Genomic DNA, 20541 nt, shown 5'->3' with positions numbered 1-20541 from the left:
AGTGGAAACAGCAGATCGTTGATCCTTATGATTCGACGGGCGGGATCGATCGCGGACACCCATCGGAGCCAATGGCACGTTCGAGATTCGTGCCAATGCATCCCCTTGTTTCCATCGCCTCTCGTCTCAGTCGCCGTATATATGAGTGCCGAGACCTCCGCATCCTCCCATTCGACCAAGCCAAGGGAAAGGTCTTTTGGATTTGAGCATCGTCGCCTATCTCCTCAGACATGGCCAGGAAGTTCTTCGTCGGCGGCAACTGGAAATGCGTAATCGTCGCATTTACCCTTTTCTTCCTTTTTCTAGATCGCGCTTGGTACTTTGCCCTACTGCCGCTTTTGCAGATCTTAATAGCCTGGCTGGTGAAATTTGCGGTCTTGGCCAGTCCTTGTTGCTGGAAATCTCTCCGATTTACTCGTCTTTCATCGATCGTCAGCTTTAAGTTATCCGATCCCATCGATCGGCATGATTTGTTGCTGTTTCCTCTCGTTCTTCTCTGATTCATATTAATCTTATTCGTTTCCACTAATTTTAACTAATAGAGTCGATCTTCTTGATATACTGGATTCGGACACCTCTGTTTCCTTTTTTATGTCTCCACTCCATGTTCTCTAGTCCTCTTTGATTTTGATTGCCTACTAAATATGGGAAAAAAATATAAGATCATGGAACTCTGATGCTAAATGTGTTTTTATTTGGGCCGTATTCGCAGAATGGGACCAGCGAGGAGGTCAAGAAAATTGTCAGCATCCTGAACGATGGCAAAGTTGCATCGGCTGATGTTGTCGGTATGGTTGTGAACCCTATGATCTTGATCGAATATTTAGGGATGTGTTTTGGAAATATTCACATACTGCTTGTTCTATTTGTTTAGACTCTTATGGATTATACGCTATTTTGACTTAATCACGAATGAAATCCTATGCATTTGCTTGTCAGATCTACTTGAGCTTTCTTTTTTCTTTCAATGTTTCTTCATATTTTTGTCTTTTATATCGTCGGTATTAACTGCTAAGATCCTCAGTTAAGATTCCAGGTCATTGCTGCTTGATTAGTGAGATGTTAGATGAGTGGTTGGTAACCAACAATTTTGTTTGGTTTGGTGTGAAACTTAGTCAGTGTGTTACTCAGATGGTTTCTGAACTTTAATTTCTATTCCCTCCCCTCTGGCATCTGATTCACAAATTTCAGTTTTAACGAGACTAGATTCTCAAGAAATTCATGATGATTTAGTGATTGTCAATTTTATTTGACTGAGAGATTGAATTATATCTTCGCCTTTGAAACCTTTAGTTCTTGTTACTCATTGGTGTTATCCGCTGAGTTGCTTTTCCAGTTACTCACATGTTCTGCAAAACAGTCTTGTGGAATTAGAATGTGTATGCTGTCATTTACATGTTGTATCTATTTATAACTGTTAGATAGGCTAGTTGTCGATGTGCAACCACTGTAAACGCATTAAATTATATGTATTATTATCTCTGCAGATGTGGTGGTTAGCCCTTCATTTGTTTTTCTTCCACTCGTAAAAAGCTCGTTGCGCCCTGAATTCCATGTCGCAGCGCAAAATTGTTGGGTTAAGAAAGGAGGTGCTTACACTGGTGAGATTAGGTATGATTTTTGTCCCTAGATGAATTTGAACTTGTTCATGCTCTCTGTTCAAATAAGAACAACTTTTTCTCTTATTTATATTTTTATCATTGGATCACATTTTATGGGCCTTTTTTCATCAAATTCTTACTATGTTATGAACTTTTGATTTTTAAGGTTTCTATTTTTGGTTCATTCTGTAGTATATTTTTAGGTTTTTCAACTTTGATGGTGTTTTTATTTGAATGGCCATTTCATTGCCTACTTGCACATCTTTAAGTTATTACAATGTTGTAAAACAATTGAGCACTCCTAATTTGAATATATTTGTTTTTCCTTGTGCAGTGCTGAGATGCTCATCAACCTTGACATTCCATGGGTCATTCTGGGACACTCTGAACGAAGGCTTTTGTTGAGTGAATCAAATGAGGTAAGTTGCCTATGTGCTAAAAGGCTATATGCAAATCCTACATGTGCTGCATTAACAATTAGCTAGTAGCTTGCTAAAGTGCCATATTATCTTGCTTTCCCGATCTTGTTACACTTCTATGCACGTTCCAAAAAAGACAGCAGTTAGCATCGACATGAAAGTTTAGTTGCACATTTTATCACTCGATGAAATCAGTTTAGTGCTGGATTAAGCTTTATGCTAGTTTTTAATCAAATTATTATACTTATAGGATCTTGTTCTCCATAATATTTTAACTATGGATGCCTATGATATAATGCATACTTATAGGAACAAAAGGAAGTTGTATTAGCTTCTGGTATACAATGTAATTTGGTAGAATATGCTAGGATATTTTGGTTAACAACTTGTGATGGAAATGACCATACACTTTTGCCAGCAAGCAACTAGAATTTTATCTCATATATTTTAGCTGTCTTCCCCATTAATATGCCTATCAAGGAAATTTGCTGAAGTTGTCATCAAATTTTTTAGATATTCAATACCTTCTAATTCACATTTTTTATTTTCTTGGGCAGTTTGTTGGAGATAAAGTTGCATATGCACTGTCTAAAGGCCTGAAGGTGATTGCTTGTGTTGGTGAGACACTTGAGCAGCGTGAGTCAGGAGCCACGATGGATGTAGTTGCTGCACAAACAAAAGCTATTGCAGGTACTCTGCACGCCTCGCGTTATTGTCACTTTAACTTGTGGGCTGAGTTTTGTGTACACATCCAGTGTAAAAAGAAAGTGTTGTATCATGTGTTTTTACATCAATTCTGCTGGCATGGGAAGTTTTAAGTAACTGTGTCTCAGTCATTCCAGTATGGTTTCAAGTTTATTGCTAGGTCATGGCTTAGGTATCAATCACATTGTGACTCTATATAAGAGATGGTTACATTTAACATTTAGGTATGCCACATGTTTAAGTGGTCATCAGTGTCCAGATCTGATGCATGTAACCAGGAAGAGCATGAGCTAGTATTTGTTAATATTGTGGTTGTTTTAGGTCTTTCGTTACTTTGAAGCAAGGTTCGTAATACCATACCGTACCGGTGTTTCGACCTGGGCTCGATATCGGTACGGTACGGTATACCGAGCGGTACACTTAGGTGTACCGAGTACTGTGGATCTGCTAGTGTACTGCTACAGTACTACAGTGCATTCGGACCGGTAACAGGTGGTCCGTGTACTGACAACATGTCGGACCGGTACGTACTGCCTGTACCGGACGGTACAGTTCGGTACTGCAGACCATGCTTTGAAGTATACTTTTCTTTATTTTGTGTGAAAAAGGTTAGTTCTATCTGAGTGAATTATGAGAAAATTTAATGCAGTCTCTCGGCACTGTGGGATCCTGGGTGTATCAATGTACATGATGTTATCCTTATGGGCAAACTTTGTTCACTCCATTCCCAAAGAAGCAATCTTATTGTTGTACCCAAGCTTGCCCTTATCTGACTAAATTGCATTAGATCAAATAGGAGCACAGTCAATCAGTGATTGCAAAAGGCGCTCGGGCGCTCGCCTAGGCGCTCGGGCGAGGCGAGGCGAGGCCCAAGCGCCTCGCTAATGTCCCAGGCGGCGCGCTTCAAACAAGCGCCGCCTGGGCGCTCGCCCGAGCCCAGGCGCTGGGCGCTTCGGGCGAGCGCCTAGGTAAACCAAGGCGATCGAACCAGAATTTTAGGTCTGGTTCGGTTGTTAGTTGGTTCAATCGAACCAACTAAACCAATATAACCCCAACCCTAACCCTAACCCTAACCCAACACTAACCTGCTGCCGCTGTCGCTCTCGATCCCGATCGCGATCTTGTCGCTCGCTGCCGCTGCTCGCTGCTCTCGCTGCTCGCGCCTCCCGCAAGCCCTCTCGCTGCTCGCGCCTCCCGCGAGCCCTCTCGCTGCTCGCGCCTCCTGCGAGCCCTCCCGTTGCTCGCGCCTCCCGCGAGCCCTCTCGCTGCTCGCGTCTCCTGCGAACCCTCCCGCGAGCCCTCCCGTTGCTCGCACCTCCCTCGAGCCCTCCCGCTGCTCGCGCCTCCTGCGAGCCCTCCCGCGAGCCTTCCTGCTGCTCGCGCCTCCCTCGAGGCCTCCTGCTGCTCGCGCCTTCCACTCCCTTTCCCTTTCCCCCTGCCGCTGTCGCTGCTCACCGCTGCTGCTGTCGCTGCTCGTCGCCGCCGCTGCTGTCGCCGCTTGCCGCTGCTTCGTTTCTCCATCAGGCTCAGTATACTCTTAATATTAAGTTTTTTTGAATTTTGAAGTGATTAATTTTCTGTTAATAGATTAATAATATATTATTTTGATTTTAATGTTGTTAATTTTTATTTATTTGAAATTATTGTTATAATTATATTATATATTTTTATAATTTAGATAAGTTTAAATAATTATATTATATATTTTTTTATAATTATATTATATATTTTTATAATTTAGCGCCTCGCTTCGCTCGGGCGAGCGCCTAGCGCTTCGGGCGTTTGTGGACCTTGGCGCCTTTTGGCGCCTAGCGCTTTTTAAATCACTGCAGTCAATATATTTTAGTAGAAGAATAAATTCCAAGAATTCAATTATTCTTTGTCATCTTTGGTTTCGTATGATGTTCACAATCTTGAATTTGACACAACAAGCAAATGCTTTAGCTACATAACTTGGATGTCTCATGAGTTACAATTTTGTTCTACTCCAATGGATGAATTAGAATGTTCTTTGACTTAAATAATAATGGTAGTTCAATTTTCCCCCTCCTATGTAGAAGAAAATGTGATAATAATATATTTCAAGTACACAACAAACATCCTAGTGTTGTATATAGCTAGAGCAGTATTTATGGCTTTGCATATCATAAATTAAAGCTGTTGCCTGTTGGTTCAATTGAGCTATGCACCTTCTTGTACTTGTGGAATCATGATATAAACTTTAATAACTGTAAAAAGTTTTAGGGTCATCTGTCATTCTTGGGTGTCTTGTATCCTTTCTATGTAGTAGGTCTAACTGATTTTGTAGGATGAAACATCTGTACCAAATATTTTTTACTATTAGGTACCCTGTCTAATTGAATTTTTCTCATACAGAACGGATTTCTGACTGGACCAATGTGGTCGTGGCTTATGAGCCAGTTTGGGCAATTGGAACTGGAAAGGTTGCTACCCCAGCTCAGGCCCAGGAGGTATAGGTTCTTTGCACATGTTTCCATGTCAACTCTCGAGTTCTGTGGATATTACTTCAGAATGCTTGTGTATGGTTTTGGAAAATATTTACCAAAATATGCCATCACCTGCATCTATATTCACTAAGACTACTGGGACAATGAGGTCTTTACCTTGGAGATCACAGTGATGTCTCATATGCTACTTCAACAGCAGATCTAAAACTCACATTTATTTGTCAAATTTTATGTAAAATTCACATTCATTAGTCAAATTTGTCTTGTCCAAAGTGGCCAAAATAGGTTGGCATGCTATATGCGTTATATCAAAAAAAAATTGTTAAAGATTTTCTGCATTTTTGATGCCATAGTAACACAATACAGGCTTGTTGCTAAGTGATTCTGTTTTGAACCTAGCCTATTTATTTGCAAGTTTTTGATCTTCCTATAAGTCTCTAACCTGACAATCTAAACGTGCTTAAAGTTTCCGGCCACCATTTCTCGAATATAATTGGTCACTAAGTTCCTGTAAAATAAAATATGCTGTTCATTTTTATATTTAGCAACATATGATCATCACGTATAATTGAATTTCATAGGGTTAAATTATTCTTTTTTCTAGATATGTATATGTAACATCAGACATCTTTAATGCTCATGCATGGTGCAGCTTAGAAAAAACTTTTTCTCGGTAACACCAAGGACTTCATATGTTGGTCATGCCCACCCATACCTGTTAGTACAGACCGTGGGCACCAAGTTCAGGGGTGTGCCCAAACAGCACTATGATAACATAAGGCTCACACCATTGGACATGTTTTCCATGCTGAGCTATGTTAACTTCACAAGGATGTCTTGTGATACTGATTTTTTCCCAAGACATTTCTTTCAGAGTTCATTATGATCCATTTCTGCCACATGTTCCAATGATTCTCAGGTCCACTTGGAATTAAGGAAGTGGCTTCAAACAAACGTGAGTGCTGAAGTTGCAGCGTCAACCAGGATCATATATGGAGGTAAAATGTTCATTGTCAACTTGATTTCCTTTCTCCTCTTGTCTCCATAAGTTCCAGACGAATATACTTTTTATCACTTTTTGTTGCACTGAGCATGGTGAACTGGGAGTAATTCTTTACATGTTTCTTTTATTTGTGTTTCCTTTTTTTGATGAGACTCGTATGGAGTAACATCTTATATATTACTTGTGAAATTTTTGCTAACCTGAGAAATGAAATTCCTGCAGGTTCTGTTAGTGGAGCTAACTGCAAAGAGCTTGCAGCACAGCCTGATGTCGATGGATTTCTCGTAGGAGGTGCTTCTTTGAAGGTATGTGTCTATATTTCCTACATGTCTGTCTAGATTTGCATGTCCTTAAATATATTACATATTCTTGGCTGTCATTAGTCACTATCTGAAACCTGCAAGAGTGATAATTTGCTTTTCTGGCATTAAGAATGGCCACAAAAACATGTCTGGTACCCTCTTCAGAGGGAAAAGTTGCTTGGATTTCAACTTGCACTAAGATTGACTTGTTTTTTGGGGGTTGGGTTGATAACCACAATATGAATAAGAGTCATCTACTAGTTGACAACTTCATGATCCTCACACGTTATGAAGATGCTTGCTGTCCCATTGCCTTTGCTAGATGCATGTTTTATCTCTGGCATGTCGCAGACGGTAGCTACATGACATGAGTACTGAAGAGATGTGCTTTGGAATTTTCTACAATTAGCAAGTTGACTCTAAATTTGTTGGTTACGATGGCTATAGATCTCATCTTCTTTCCTTTCTATATTTGTTTATTACAGCCGGAATTCGTGGACATCATCAATGCTGCTACAGTCAAGTCGTCTGCCTGAGGACACACTCCTAACTCTCAAGTCGAGGCTCATGTATTGACCTCTGAATTTTGTGTTGAGAATCCGTGGGTTTTTCTGGTAGTTTCTTGCTAAGAACCGAGTGAGGGAAGGCACCTCAAGGATGAATAAGCCATATTTCAGATTCTGCAACTCTCAAAAATCGGCACAACTTGTTTATTTGCTTTGTGATAATTATCATTTCCAACTAATTGGAAGTTCAGCTTCTCCACCACTTGGGAGACCTGCTCTTTACCACATTTTAGCTGGCAATGCTGACAGCAATAAGATGCTTTCATGACACATCTATCTTTCACGTGTGCTAGTGGATCATTAAAATAACTTGCCATGAGAATTACTTGTCTTATTATATCTGTTTACATGCAGTAATGGCAAATAGTTTCCTCGTTTAGTTAATTGCATTTTAATTCACAATTAATGTATTATAATATACTCTCCCCTCTTTTTTTCTTTCTCTTTCTTCCATTCGTTGCCTTTAGGGATTAGAGACTTGAAAGTTTAGTTTCTTGCATGCGGGAATTGTAGGGAAATGTGTAGTTTAGACTTGGAAAGTTTAGTTTCTTCATCAATGGTACAAAGAGGAACAATTAGGCTACGTGCAAATGTGTAGCAGGGGAAGTCTTTTAAATGTCTAGACATCCAAATACGGTAACTATAGGGAAATTTTTTATTTTTTATTAAATTATATATCAAATAATTCTATGCTTTCGGAGGAAAAAAAAGTTAATTATTTGTTTGCAAGAATTAATTTCTGTATAATAAAGTTAAATTATATCTTAAACACGCACTAATTTTGGATAATTCAACAACCCTATAGCTAATGTCTACGACAATGATTTCTCCCTTTCTTGCACGCCTCTTTATTTCTTTCTTGCAAGCTTATCACTTATTCCTCAAAAACACCGGCACAGGTTGGAAACTCGTAATATATTTCCCCTGGCAACAACATATTTGATATGACCCAACAGAGTTAGTCTGACATGTTCTGCTCATTACTTTCACAGTATGACGAATCCGAGACACGTTAGAGACGTCATCACCCCACTTCGTACCCCTTGAGAAGCACATCATCTTCCCCAGCCTGCTTCCTCCTGTTATCCTTCATCTCTTGCACCCTTGTAATAATGGTGCATGCTCTTTGTCGTCATCTAGAAATCGAGCAAGTCAAAGTGGGGGCTGCCTCCTCCCTCCGCCTCTCTGCAGTAGGGAGGAAGAAAAGCTTCAGCTCCCTCACATGGGGACACAGCTCAACCTCTTACGAAGTCGACCCCCCCCCCCTCTTTATTATTGTCTGCCCCCACTTCTATCCAAACGCAGCTTTCCTTCACGACTCTTACATATATATATGGCACTTTCATCGGATTTATTGAGGACATTGCATCTGAACGTAATCGGATTTTGTCATCTCGATATCTTTGAGATTATGATTTGCAGATACTTCAACCATGGCCTAATCCTTCATGTCATTCTCGTGAGGTGTTCATGTTTGTTTGAGACCACAGCTTTTGGTCGACACTTACGTGCAATCTCGTGCCGCTGCCGCAAGTTGCAGAGCCCTCTTTTTGACCTCCCTCATTCTTCCCTCGAGCAAACTCCAATTAATGGAGACAGTGATACGACAGAGTTGCCATACCTTAAGCCTCTCTCCTCTATATATCAATTCCTATCAAGCTTTATATTATCTCGGTGTCATGTAGCAGAGAGTAAACCCACCTCCAGAGCTTTCAAATAAGATTGCAGATCCATTGTAATCGTACTTGTAAAGCTGCTCCTGCCATTATTTACGTGAAGTATTATTGCTTTCTAGACTGGCACAGAGGCTGGAATTGACATCAAAGACGAAAGAACCACGTGGAAAAGTTGTGGACAGTGATTATATATATATATATCATTTAGTTCAAATATTAATTGAGGAGTATGGAACTAAGAACTTATAAGTTCATGAAATCTCCCTTATAAGTGCTTTTCGGAGCTTATATGATAAAGGAGAAAACTGTACGAATACATTCATTGTCTAAAGCGGATAATTTCTCGTAAACCTATGAGCCGCACTAATGATCGTACTAATGCTTCGTAAATGATAAATTATACGAGTATGTCTATCGCACAAAATGAATAATTCTTCGTGAGCCTACGGATCATACTATTGATCGATCGAAGGAGGACTCGATGCCTGCACTTCGACCAAGCAAACTTATCCTTGCTCCCCTTCGGAAGAAAACACTGATAAAATCATTTAATCCCATATTGATTGAGGAGTACGTGAACCAATGACTCTAATACCTATATTTAGTTCAAAGTGTATCATTCTTGCGATCAAATAATATGTTATAAACAATATTAATGAAAGAGTATATATATATATATATATATATATATATATATATATATATAGTTTGTGTCGCTATTAATTACGACTCTCCAATCCATGACTCTGAAGTCAACCTTCGTGACGGACTTAATAAAAAGCAACACAGAACACCAAAAGCGCAAAAAGAAGCACCTATCACTCTCTCTCTTCCTCTTTCTCTCTTCTTTTTATGCGCCCTCTCCACTCGTCACTCGATTCAAGCTCGCTCCTTTTCGCCGCTGAATCCCAGCTTTCATTTGGAGCTCCGCAACCGGAGATCCGCTCTTGGTGAGCAAGCCGAATCGCTGTTAACCTCGGCTTCCTGCTGCATTACTGCGCCAAAAGGCTGCTTCCTCGCCGGATCCGGTGGTTCTTGCCTCACAGATTTGGCCGCGGAGAACCCTAGCTTTCGGGGGTTGCCAGTAGATTGAAGGCGGTGGATGTCGTCACGCTTGGGTTGTTCTCCGATGGGTAATTGCTGGGGCGCTAAGGTCAAGGCGGAGAACCCCTCCCACGACGTCTTCGCTTCAGGTACTAAGGTTCCATCTTGTTTTATCCAGCTTCTGAGTTCGATCATAGCTTATAACCTTGGGACGTTTTCCATAGAAATTGAATGGTTTTTTAGTGGATTAAGTGAAAAAAGTTGCAATATTTAACTGTCTTCTCTGAGGGATTACTAATGATAGTATGGTAGATTAGGGAATCCACCGTTCTCTTGTCAATGAATCACTTTTGGTCGTCGTTCGGAGGCGGACGGAGGAGCCTACCTGACCCCTTTCCGTCGTCCACTAATGCCTAGTGTTAAACCTTCTAAGAAGAGGTGTCAGATGTGCTACCGCGCAGGTGATGAGTGGTGGCACGATGAATGATCCTGGCACCAAGGAGACATGCAGATGCAGGTATGTCATCCATTAATTAATGTGGACCAGTAATATGGGGCATTTATCTGATGTCATGCTAACACGGCAGTGACATATCACAATTTCCTATTACCACATCAGAGATCCCACCTTGTCATCCCTGAAGGGAGTAAGTTGTTCTGAATCTGTTCTTAGAGATCATTAAATTTCTAATTTTGGAAATAATTTAGGGCAAACAACATTTCAGTTTGTCATTGGAGGGTCATGGAGGGGTATGAAGAGGTATCGATTTGATGGATCGGCATATTGATCAACTCAATAAGAGTTGTTTTACTGCCTTATATACACACATATATATAGTGTTGGAAGAGTGAATTTTGTGTTTCTCTTGGAATTATTCCCGTGTAAGTCTTCTTTTGTGGAAATTGCCTATTAGCAGTCATTCCTTTCAAACATAGGCTCAATTTTGCTAATTTATCTGGTAAAGTATGCCGCTCGTATTTTTGTTCCACAATGTTAAGTAAGGTGATGAATTGTGCTAAGTTGTATTACTTGATTCAATTGATTTGCTAATGCAAGAGTTTACGATGAAAGCATTGTATGTGGCTTTTTCTTTTGAGTCTGATTTGCTAGAAGACACTGTATTTGAATGCCTAGGAGAGGACTCTCCACATGGGAGCAGGAAGGGAAACGTTTTAAACAGTTCCAGCAGCAGGGTGTCTGCGTCCTCCGTGCCGCCGACTCCACGGAGTGAGGGTGAGATCTTGACGTCATCCAATCTGAAGAGCTTCACCTTCAATGAACTCAGAACTGCCACCAGGAATTTCCGGCCAGACAGTGTGTTGGGAGAGGGAGGCTTTGGTTCAGTCTTCAAGGGATGGATCAATGAGCACACGTTGGCAGCAGCTAAGCCTGGGACTGGAATGGTTATCGCTGTGAAGAAACTCAACCAGGAAGGTTTCCAGGGTCACAAAGAATGGTTGGTGAGTATTGATTCCTGCAAAATCTTTGCTCTCTTTTGTTCTCTGATTTCTTAGTGTTGAGATCCACCTCATGTATGAATGATATGTATATTGAGCTGGTAACTTAGATTTCAAATTCTATTCTGTAGCTTACCAGATACATGTAGTCTCAATAGCATCTTCTTTAAATCTTGTAGGCGGAGGTTAATTACTTGAGTCAGCTGTCTCATCCTAACCTTGTAAAGCTTATTGGGTACTGCTTGGAGGATGAACAAAGACTTCTTGTGTATGAATTCATGTCTCGGGGAAGCTTGGAGAATCATCTCTTCCGGAGTATGTTCTTCATGGACTGTATCTGATATTATACCGGATGTGTTCTTCATGTTTTACTTGAAGGAATTGTTTTCTAAGAGATTGCTACTGTTTGCTGTTACTCTACTTCAATCTGTATGAATCTCAGTTTGTATGCTCTTATGGTGATGCAGGGAGTTCATACTATCAGCCACTCTCCTGGAACCTCCGCATGAAGGTTGCTCTGGGAGCTGCAAAAGGACTTGCTTTTCTGCATAGCAGCAAGGCGAAAGTCATTTATCGTGATTTCAAAACCTCCAATGTGCTTCTTGATTCAGTATGTAGTCATCTAGTTTTTCAACATTGAAATGGACGTTCATTCAACTTTCAGAATTGATGTTTCCGATTTATGTACAGAATTATAATGCAAAGCTTTCTGATTTCGGATTGGCGAAAGATGGTCCTACTGGTGATAAAAGCCATGTTTCTACAAGGGTCATGGGGACATATGGATATGCTGCTCCTGAGTATCTTGCAACAGGTAATTTTGTTGCATCTTTATTATTGCAAATGCTGAATGTGTCTTCTTCACAGCCTGGAATACTTTTGCTTGTCATCTGATTTGTAATTCACAAAAACCCCTCATCTGTTTAGTCATTTAAGTCACATAAAATTTGCAATTTCCTCATGAACACATGAGTTGGTCATTTTACTTACCATTAGTTTATCTTGATCCAACTCGGCCTCTCATGGCTTTAGTATATCTATTTAGAATGCTTCATTTTTAAATAGGATCAATTATGCAATCTGCACATAAGGTGATGGTTAAAACTATTGCCACAAAAGCAATAGCACATATCATCTCAAACAATACTTTGCTTACTACTTGGTTTGTGCGAAATATCAACAAGTAATGTTGGAGATTGCCGGCCTTGTAGCTTATATAGTGATTAGGCATCTTGTTTCATCCTTTATTTGCCATTCCGATTACGACTATATCGGTGATTTACATGAGATTAGAGCCTTGGAGTTATTTAAGCTAAATATTAGTCAAGTCAATGAGGAAATAAAAATATTATTTAAGGGTGCCTCCGAGTAGTCATTACGTGTAACCTTGGGTAAACTATTTCTCTCTCATCTTTATAAATTGTAATCTTCTACACATTACATGGAGAAGGTAGGTTTGGTGAGCATACATTCTTAATGAAAGGGATGCTTGAGACATGTGCTGACTTGTTGATTTGCATCATAAACTTTCAAAGGACATTTGACTGCCAAGAGTGATGTCTATAGCTTTGGAGTTGTTCTTCTCGAGATATTGACTGGCCGACGTGCCATCGACAAGAACCGCCCCACCGGAGAGCACAAATTGGTGGAGTGGGCGAAGCCTCATCTTGCGAGCAAGCGAAAGATCATCAGCATCCTGGATTCCAGATTGAGAGCACAGTACTCACTGGCAGGAGCCCAGAAAATAGCCGGTCTCGCAGTCCGGTGCCTGTCCATGGTAACAAAGCACAGGCCAACCATGGATCAAGTGGTGGTGGCATTGGAGCAACTTCAGCATGGCAAGGACGCCGAGAGAAACCCCGAGACCGAACAGAACTCAAGTGGCCAACGGCCTGCCATGCCTCGTTGGAGAAGCTGGGAAGACGTAGGGAATAGAAAGATTGCTCATCCAAGGCCATCGGCTTCCTCGCTCCCTACTTAGGGGATAGGAAGAACACAAAGGCATAATCTTGTAGCTTGCAAGTTCTCTCTCTGTATCATCTGTTCTTCACAGATGCTCTTGATATTGCTCATGTTTTCAGTGTATAAATTCCGATAGCTTTAATGATACATGCAATGAATTTGAGTCGATTCATGTTCATAAGATTTGACATAGTTAAGTGTAATCTAATTTAATATAGAATCAAAATTTAAAATATTAGTGAGATTTTTTTAAATGAATCTTTAAACAAAATATTATTTTTGTTTCGATTGAGATAAGAAATTATGGATGAGTTAATAATTTCGATGCAAATCGGATAATCCACTTTGTATGTTTTCCTAATGTCTTGAGTAAAGTAAAAAAAAAAGAAGTTATTATAATTTCTTTGTGTGGGGTAATTTTTTAATTTCATCTTTTATATATTTTATGGGAGACCAAAATAAGATCATTTTCACAGATTAATTGGACATATTATTTTGGACAAAACCAACAGATATTATTATATGTATATTTATATATTCGATGATTGGCCGCGCAAAGCTGAAAGAGAAATATCCAATGAGAGACGCACATCCACTCACGCTTGCGATCGTCTTGTGGTGGTGCGTCGAGAGACGTGGCTTCTTAAATGGTGGCCACAACGCAGCGTCTACGGACGCGATTACACCGCGCTGCCCGCTGCCTCCACGCGCGGAGGCGCCAGCGGGCCTCATGCCCCTGTCCTCCTCCTCGTCCTCGTCCTCCGCAGCGGCAGCCGCCCCCGCCTTCCACGTCCTCCGCGCCCGCCCCCTTTCCGCGCACGACCGGCTCCGGCCGCGGCCCCGCGGCGGCGGCCGAAGGTCGTTCTCCCCGGTACTCGCGGTCGCGGCGGATGCCCCCTCCTGCCTCTACGTCGGCCCTATCGAGACCGCCAGTAAGGAGATGCTGGAGGCCCTCTATCAGCAGGTAAAAGCATTCTTGTTGTGATGTCCATCCTGCAAGAGGCAAATAACACACTGGACTATTCGAGGATAACAATGAAGAGATTCTGCAATCTTCAAACGTGCTAGATGTTAAATAAAGAAGAACAAGAACTGATGTGCATATTTGGAACTCCCTTTTCTTTAAATGTGTTTGTAAAATTTACTAACATGCAGTACTATAAATCTTGAAGTCTATATAGGATTCAGATTCAGCTCTACAGATCAGGGCGATCAGTAATTTGCAACATGAGCTTCATTGTTTTTGGAATAAACCACATAAAGCTTCTAATTACCTTCATGCTCCAAAATGGTTCGATAATTTTCTGCCTCATAATACATTTAAGTAAGTTTGGTCATATCATCATTCTTTTGCTAATTATTCTTGTCATCCATTTTTAGTTGGAGTTCATTAATTGATAGGTTTCTTCAAGTAGATGAACTTTAGTTTTATGATTTTCGTTGGCTTTTCTTTTGTACCAGGAAGCATGAAATTCAATTAATTTGCCTATGAGATGAATTGAACTACTTTTTCTTGTTGCAGTCACTTTAAGTCATAATCTGGAGCTCTGTTTTTATTTTGATCAAAAGAAATGAAACATTGGGCAAAGTGTTATTTATGGTTACGTCCATTATTTATGATCTTTGGAAGTTCTCCTCAGAATTAGGAAGTTTGGATGTGTAAATTCATCTACTTGTTCATCTTGCTTTTATGTTGTAGGCACGAGATTCATATTACAATGGTAAACCTTTGATTGTTGATGCGATGTTTGATAAAATTGAGGTATAATCAAGTGGCTGTCTTTCCTTCATGTCCATTTTCACTATCTTTTGCTTAGCATTTGTATTTTCTATAACAGTTGAAGTTGCGGCTGTATGGTTCAAAATCTGTTGTTAAGTATCCTCGATGTAGCCTCAGGCGACAATCAACCTATGCAGATGCTGAGGTAAATTCTTGTTAGCCTGTGTCCTTTTCCCTCTCTATTTTCTGGTTCATGGAAACTTCCTTTTACTTGGTTGAGGTTTTGATTTGACTTGTGTTTAGGGCAGGAAGATCCTTCACAAGCTTTTGCTTTAGCAAGTGTTTGGTTGGTGCTACTCGCATTTGGATCATCAGCAATTCTCGTGCCTGTCATTTGTATCATCACTCTGGCTTTTGCTGATGCGATTAACTCAAGATATTACTTATACAGTGAAATATCGACATTTGGATCGCTTATGATGGTTAACAAAACTCTAATATTGGGACTGGGACATCTGGTTGGTTATCCTCTTGCATTTGCTTCAAGTAAGTTGCAAAAAAGTTTAAAATTATGCGATGTATAGATTAAAATTATGCGATGTTGCAAAAAAGTTTCTGCAATCATCAGAAGTTAATTTTACAGAAATTTCCAAATACGAACATTGTTGTACATGCTGGAGGGTGGAGATGGATGCTGATAGGGATGGGAGACAATCCTACTTATGGTGAAAAATGCAATACGTAAAACAGCATATTGCAGACAACATGGTCCACCTCAACCTGAAAAAAAAAAAAAATCCAAAGTTACATATATTAGGTAGTATTAAGTTGATGCATGTTTCACGGTCAAAGTTCAAGCACAGATCGTAATGCAGAGTGCAAAGTTGTGTAGCATACCTGTTAAAACCTTTTTGTTTGATTGTGTTATAAACTTTTGATTATGTAACCTGTCCTCCAATAACATTTCTCTTATCTATAATATTGTGTTTATAATTATATAATGCTTATCTTTACAGGTGTTAAAGAAATTGTCTAGTATTTATTGATTAAGTGAGAAAAATGAAATTGAAATTGGATGGATGAGGTTATGTAAATTTAGGATTCATTTGTCAACCTACTGTATCTCGACAGAATGAACACACTAGCCAGTGTTTGTCAAAAACCAAATTGTTCTTTGTGGCTTTATTAGCTTGTTTGAAAAGCATGTAATGATGAATCAAAATCCATCATCATTAGAGTGTTCATTGCTCGAATGCTTTCTTATGTGTCATGCATATTAGTAGGTCAGTCATCATTGTCTTTGTACTTTCTGGATGATTTAAGTTTATTAAATTCCCAGCTTTCTTTGTTTAATGTTTGGGAGGCTACTAGCTAAATCTGGTTCTTTATTTTAGTCCAAGCATTGCAAGGTCTTTGGAGGAATGAACTGGTTGCAATGAAAGGCTCATGCCCGAACTGTGGGGAGGAGGTCGGGTTCTATTAAATCATTTGCTTAGTCTATGAATACATAATCTCTGCTAGCTTGAAAAACTATGTAATGCTATAATCCATCTTATTGCTCTGCAGGTCTTTACTTTTGTTAGGGCAGAAAACTCGACCGGACGTCCTCACCGTGCAGCTTGTCATGTATGTGAGTGCTCCTTGGAGTTTCAAACAAAGGTGGAGGTATGTAGTTTCCCTTTGTATCATATGAATGGGTGCTTCTAAACTGAAAATGCACTTGTTGGCACTCTCTATTCTCATTGTTACTGTATTAATTTCTTGTTGCCATCATATGAATCATCATGTGAGGTGTTATGTAATCATGCATTAACCCTCCCGAAATGTGTGAGATGCATATCCATTTGTGGGTTTACTTATTCCTGTCCATGTTTTTGAATGTAGAAATTGAATGTCAACTTGAGAGTTAAACAATCATAATGATCAGTATGATATACCATAATGAAATCGGAAATTAATCTCCCTTGTTTTGAAGGCATTTTTTTTTTCTTGAGATTTCACAATCATATAAAATTAAAATGTAGTTATTGTATATCATAAACTTTATTCGTATGTCTCCATGTCTTTTGTCCCTCCTTGCTGAACCAGACATCCAAATACACATCTGAATCTGATTCTCAAATTCATGTTATTGCAACATTTCATACAAGAGTATCTGGTCATCTAATTTTAGATTTTGATACAGAATATCAAGCTTCTGATTAGCTGAAGATTGACTACTAAGTTTTGTAATGGTAATGTTTTTTGAAAGTTTACGCTCTGGCATGTGTAATTAGGGAGTTATTGGAACTGAAAACATTTTACTTGGAGATCAATAATATATATTTACAGCACAGTTTGTTTTATGTTTCCTTGGTGATACATTTCTTTTTTAAGAATGATGGTCATGCGATAATCTGATCATCAACAGATACTGCAATGTTGGTAGAGCATTAGATACCATCCAAATCCATTTTCTAGACTTTCATTAGTTACGATCCGTGACGATTAAAATTCTCATTTTCAATTATTGATTCTTTGTAATTTTGGTTTTTTTTATAATGCAGCAATCCTTCACGGTTGCTGGTAAGCGCTGGGTTTATGGTCGAGTATACCTGGTTCAACAGACCTAAGCTAATCATCGAAAGCGACTCAGATCGTAAAACGTCTTAACTATGGGTTTTTCTCTGATGTGCTTGTTATGTAAATCACATGACACCAGCATGGACAAATCTATTCTTTGTATGATTCAACATTGTGCATGTAACTATTTCAGAGGCTTTCCTGTTGGTTTCAACTTCTAATTATCATAATCTACGGAAAGTAACCTATGAGATGTTTATGATTGTGTATGGAAACAAGAAATTCCTTTCCATTCTTACATCATTGTGCTGTGCTAGATGTAAATCTGATGATATGCTGAGACTGTTTGCAAGATTAGTGTTGAGGTACAAGGGACTAAATATTTCCTTAGAAGCTTCCATATGATATCTTTCATGGTCCATGGTTTCATATATATGTTTAATATCTGGTAGAACACATGGATGTTTAGGTTTCTACAGATATGTCATGTAGTAATGAAAGATGAGTGAAGTTGAGATATATCCGACAGTTTCAAATGTTTCTTATTGTTTTAGAAAATTCTACAAAATTTGTAAGTTGTCATATGCGATTATTCCTCATTTTATTTTTTAAATTGATTATGGTAAAAATAAATATATAAAAAAATTTACTTAACAAGATGAAGGTTAAAATAATTTATTTGCTTAGCTCTGATATGATTGTATTTTTATTATTTTTTCTTCTTTATTTAAAATATATAAAAAAGATTAAAGGATCGTAATAAGATAATAAAAAAGAATCAATGAATTAAGTTTTTTTTATTTTAAATGATATGTTTTATATTGATTCTATAATAGTAAGTTTAATTTCATTTAAATGATATATTTAAATGAAATTAAAGTGTTATTTTAAATGTCATTTTTTATTTTAGATATTAAAGTTTTTATTATCATATTATTATTATTATTTTTTCTTTTTTATTATTATATTATAAAAATATCAGTGACTAATAATCCCACATCACATTTAATATCTAAGAATTACAATAGTAGAGCACTCCAATGGGAATGGGGAATTCGGATGCGGATCATACTGATAAGATCCGTTTGCGACCTGCTCCATTAAATGTTTGGGTTTCCCGGGAGGCGTGGCTCGAATTTAAAGCGGCAAACCACTCCAAAGTGGTCTTTCGTTGGCGAAGCAATGCTGCGCGAGGACCGGAGGAAGCCATGGACGGCCGGATGGCGGAGCTGCGCCGTGAGATCCAGATCCAGCCGGAGAAGGCCGGCCGCGCCACTCCCTCCACTCGATCCGCTCCTTCGTGGAGGAAGCCCTAGCGAATCGAGGTCAGTTCCTTCTCCTCCTTTTGGATTTTAGGGTTTGTCGTTTCGTCGCCTTCAGTTGAGAATTCGTTGCGTGCATATTCTTTTATTCGATCTGCTGCTCTCGTTTCTAATTCCCCTTAGAATTCACGAAAGGTAAAGACCCGCACTTCGTTTGATGATCATTTACTATTTGAATCAACCCAATTTTAACCAAATCATGTTTGCTAGTCTCACATTTCCGATGGGTAATCTAAAAGAATTTACTGCTTTATTAAAACGAGCCTAATTGTCGTAAGTCTATCCCCCCAGTTATACCCCAAAGTTCTGAAAATTGCATGTCCATTTTGATTACCTAGACAACAAAAAGCTTTTAGTTGCCTTCTACTTATTTGGTTTTTTGCCTGTATAAGACTTGTTCAGGTTTGTAAGGTAAAAAGGAGGCTCTTTGTGTCAACCTGGAGTCTGTAAGCCCATTGCATAAGCCAAGCCCACATGGCCATCAACCCTATCGGCCCAAGACAAGTGTTGCAATGGGTATGGCAGGTCAAACTCTAGAGTAAGAAAAATGGAAGATAGAAAATGATTTTTGTTTGAAGAGCAAGCAACTTCCCCGAGGGCGATGTGTTTGCATTGTTTAAGAACTACAACTTGATCTAGAGACCAAAGTAATTGATATAATTGATTATATTTGACTGGCTTTGAGGTTGTGCATCGTGGCCGCCACATGCAAAGCAGTCATAAAATATGAAGCCCTTCGCTTATACATGTTGTGGCTCAAAGAGTTCATGTCCTGACGATGCCTAGTTGTCTTAGGGCATGCATTTAACATGCTTCATGCTTCTTGCAACTCACAGAGGAGCCAACAAGTGCTTCATGATAACACTTTTAGATGGGTTCAAACCTTATGACAAGCTGACAATGAAAGGGTGAGACGGAAAAATAATTCTTATTATCATTTCAATTTTTTAAAAGATACTTAGCTATTGTAGCTTTAGTGAATCTCAAAGGAGTTCTAAATGAAAAAGACCAAAAAAAAAAAAAAAATAGCATTCTAAGATATTCCAAGTTTGAAAAATGTGACTATTTAATGATGAAATTTGGTTCAACAATGTAGAAACCAAATATTTCTTTATATGCTTAAAGTCGGAAAAGAGCTTTCTTCCATAGAGAAATATGTCCATAAGAATTCAAATTTAATACGCAAATATAACTTGATTTTATTTTTTTTACCGAGTGAACACAGTATTGTTTATGCTGAAGTGAACCAAAAAAATTAAGGTAGAGAAGGCCACCCTTTATCAGGTACAATCCCCTGGTGATTAATAAGTTACAGGCCACCAACAGACTCAACTATGGGGCCAGTAAATTACCCCCCGCTGTGAATATAGAGTCTACAAGCCAAAGGCCGGTATATGAGGGATACTCAAGGCAACCTAAGTAAATTGAATAATATTTTTGAGATTAGTACAGGATAACCTTTCAAGGTCTCTGTAGGCTTCTTCTTGTGCCGTGGTGGATCTTGGAATGGATCTTCGAATATGAATAATCACATTTGTTAAGTTTTGTATGATCTATAACCTAGTTTGCCGTTATATTACCTTCCCAAAGTACATGCATGATAGCTAGATTCTGAGGTTCAAACCTTGTGCCTCAATAATGGTTCAGGGAACTCGTAACTTCTAAGCATATGGAAGCAATCAAAGATTCCATACAGGCACTGACAGAGTGCATGATTCAGACCAGCCTAAATC

The 20541-nt window shown here is 39.1% G+C and overlaps 3 protein-coding genes across 7 annotated transcripts; all 3 read left to right on the top strand.

The window, feature by feature from the left end:
* Positions 1-110: 110 nt before the first annotated feature.
* On the top strand, positions 111-7334 carry LOC135626895 (triosephosphate isomerase, cytosolic-like). The gene is made up of 9 exons (XM_065132702.1): positions 111-269; positions 713-788; positions 1488-1611; positions 1936-2020; positions 2578-2710; positions 5102-5196; positions 6113-6191; positions 6419-6501; positions 6984-7334. Exons 1-9 carry the CDS (start codon positions 231-233, stop codon positions 7032-7034), a joined length of 765 nt encoding a protein of 254 aa, XP_064988774.1. The 5' UTR covers positions 111-230; the 3' UTR covers positions 7035-7334.
* Positions 7335-9537: 2203 nt separating this feature from the next.
* LOC135627288 (receptor-like cytoplasmic kinase 176) lies at positions 9538-13372 on the top strand. Of its 5 annotated transcripts, none has more exons than XM_065133334.1 (7): positions 9538-9933; positions 10102-10301; positions 10899-11245; positions 11422-11557; positions 11710-11852; positions 11933-12056; positions 12778-13372. In XM_065133334.1, exons 2-7 carry the CDS (start codon positions 10268-10270, stop codon positions 13221-13223), a joined length of 1230 nt encoding a protein of 409 aa, XP_064989406.1. In that variant the 5' UTR covers positions 9538-9933; positions 10102-10267; the 3' UTR covers positions 13224-13372. The 5 variants fall into 5 exon arrangements, with proteins under 5 accessions (XP_064989406.1, XP_064989407.1, XP_064989405.1 ...); XM_065133335.1 differs by having other exon boundaries at positions 10097-10301; positions 10920-11245; XM_065133333.1 differs by having other exon boundaries at positions 10097-10301.
* Positions 13373-13866: 494 nt separating this feature from the next.
* LOC135626894 (PGR5-like protein 1B, chloroplastic) lies at positions 13867-17784 on the top strand. Its single transcript, XM_065132701.1, has 8 exons — positions 13867-14168; positions 14904-14966; positions 15043-15129; positions 15233-15270; positions 15376-15470; positions 16319-16392; positions 16491-16589; positions 17471-17784. The coding sequence occupies exons 1-8, from the start codon at positions 13935-13937 to the stop codon at positions 17534-17536; spliced, it is 756 nt and encodes a 251-aa protein (XP_064988773.1). The 5' UTR covers positions 13867-13934; the 3' UTR covers positions 17537-17784.
* The last annotated feature ends 2757 nt before the right edge of the window (positions 17785-20541 follow it).

The sequence above is a fragment of the Musa acuminata genome, chromosome BXJ2-11 (assembly GCF_036884655.1).
Source record: "Musa acuminata AAA Group cultivar baxijiao chromosome BXJ2-11, Cavendish_Baxijiao_AAA, whole genome shotgun sequence".
Classification (NCBI taxonomy): domain Eukaryota; kingdom Viridiplantae; phylum Streptophyta; class Magnoliopsida; order Zingiberales; family Musaceae; genus Musa; species Musa acuminata.
This window is presented reverse-complemented; position numbering and strand designations above follow the sequence as displayed.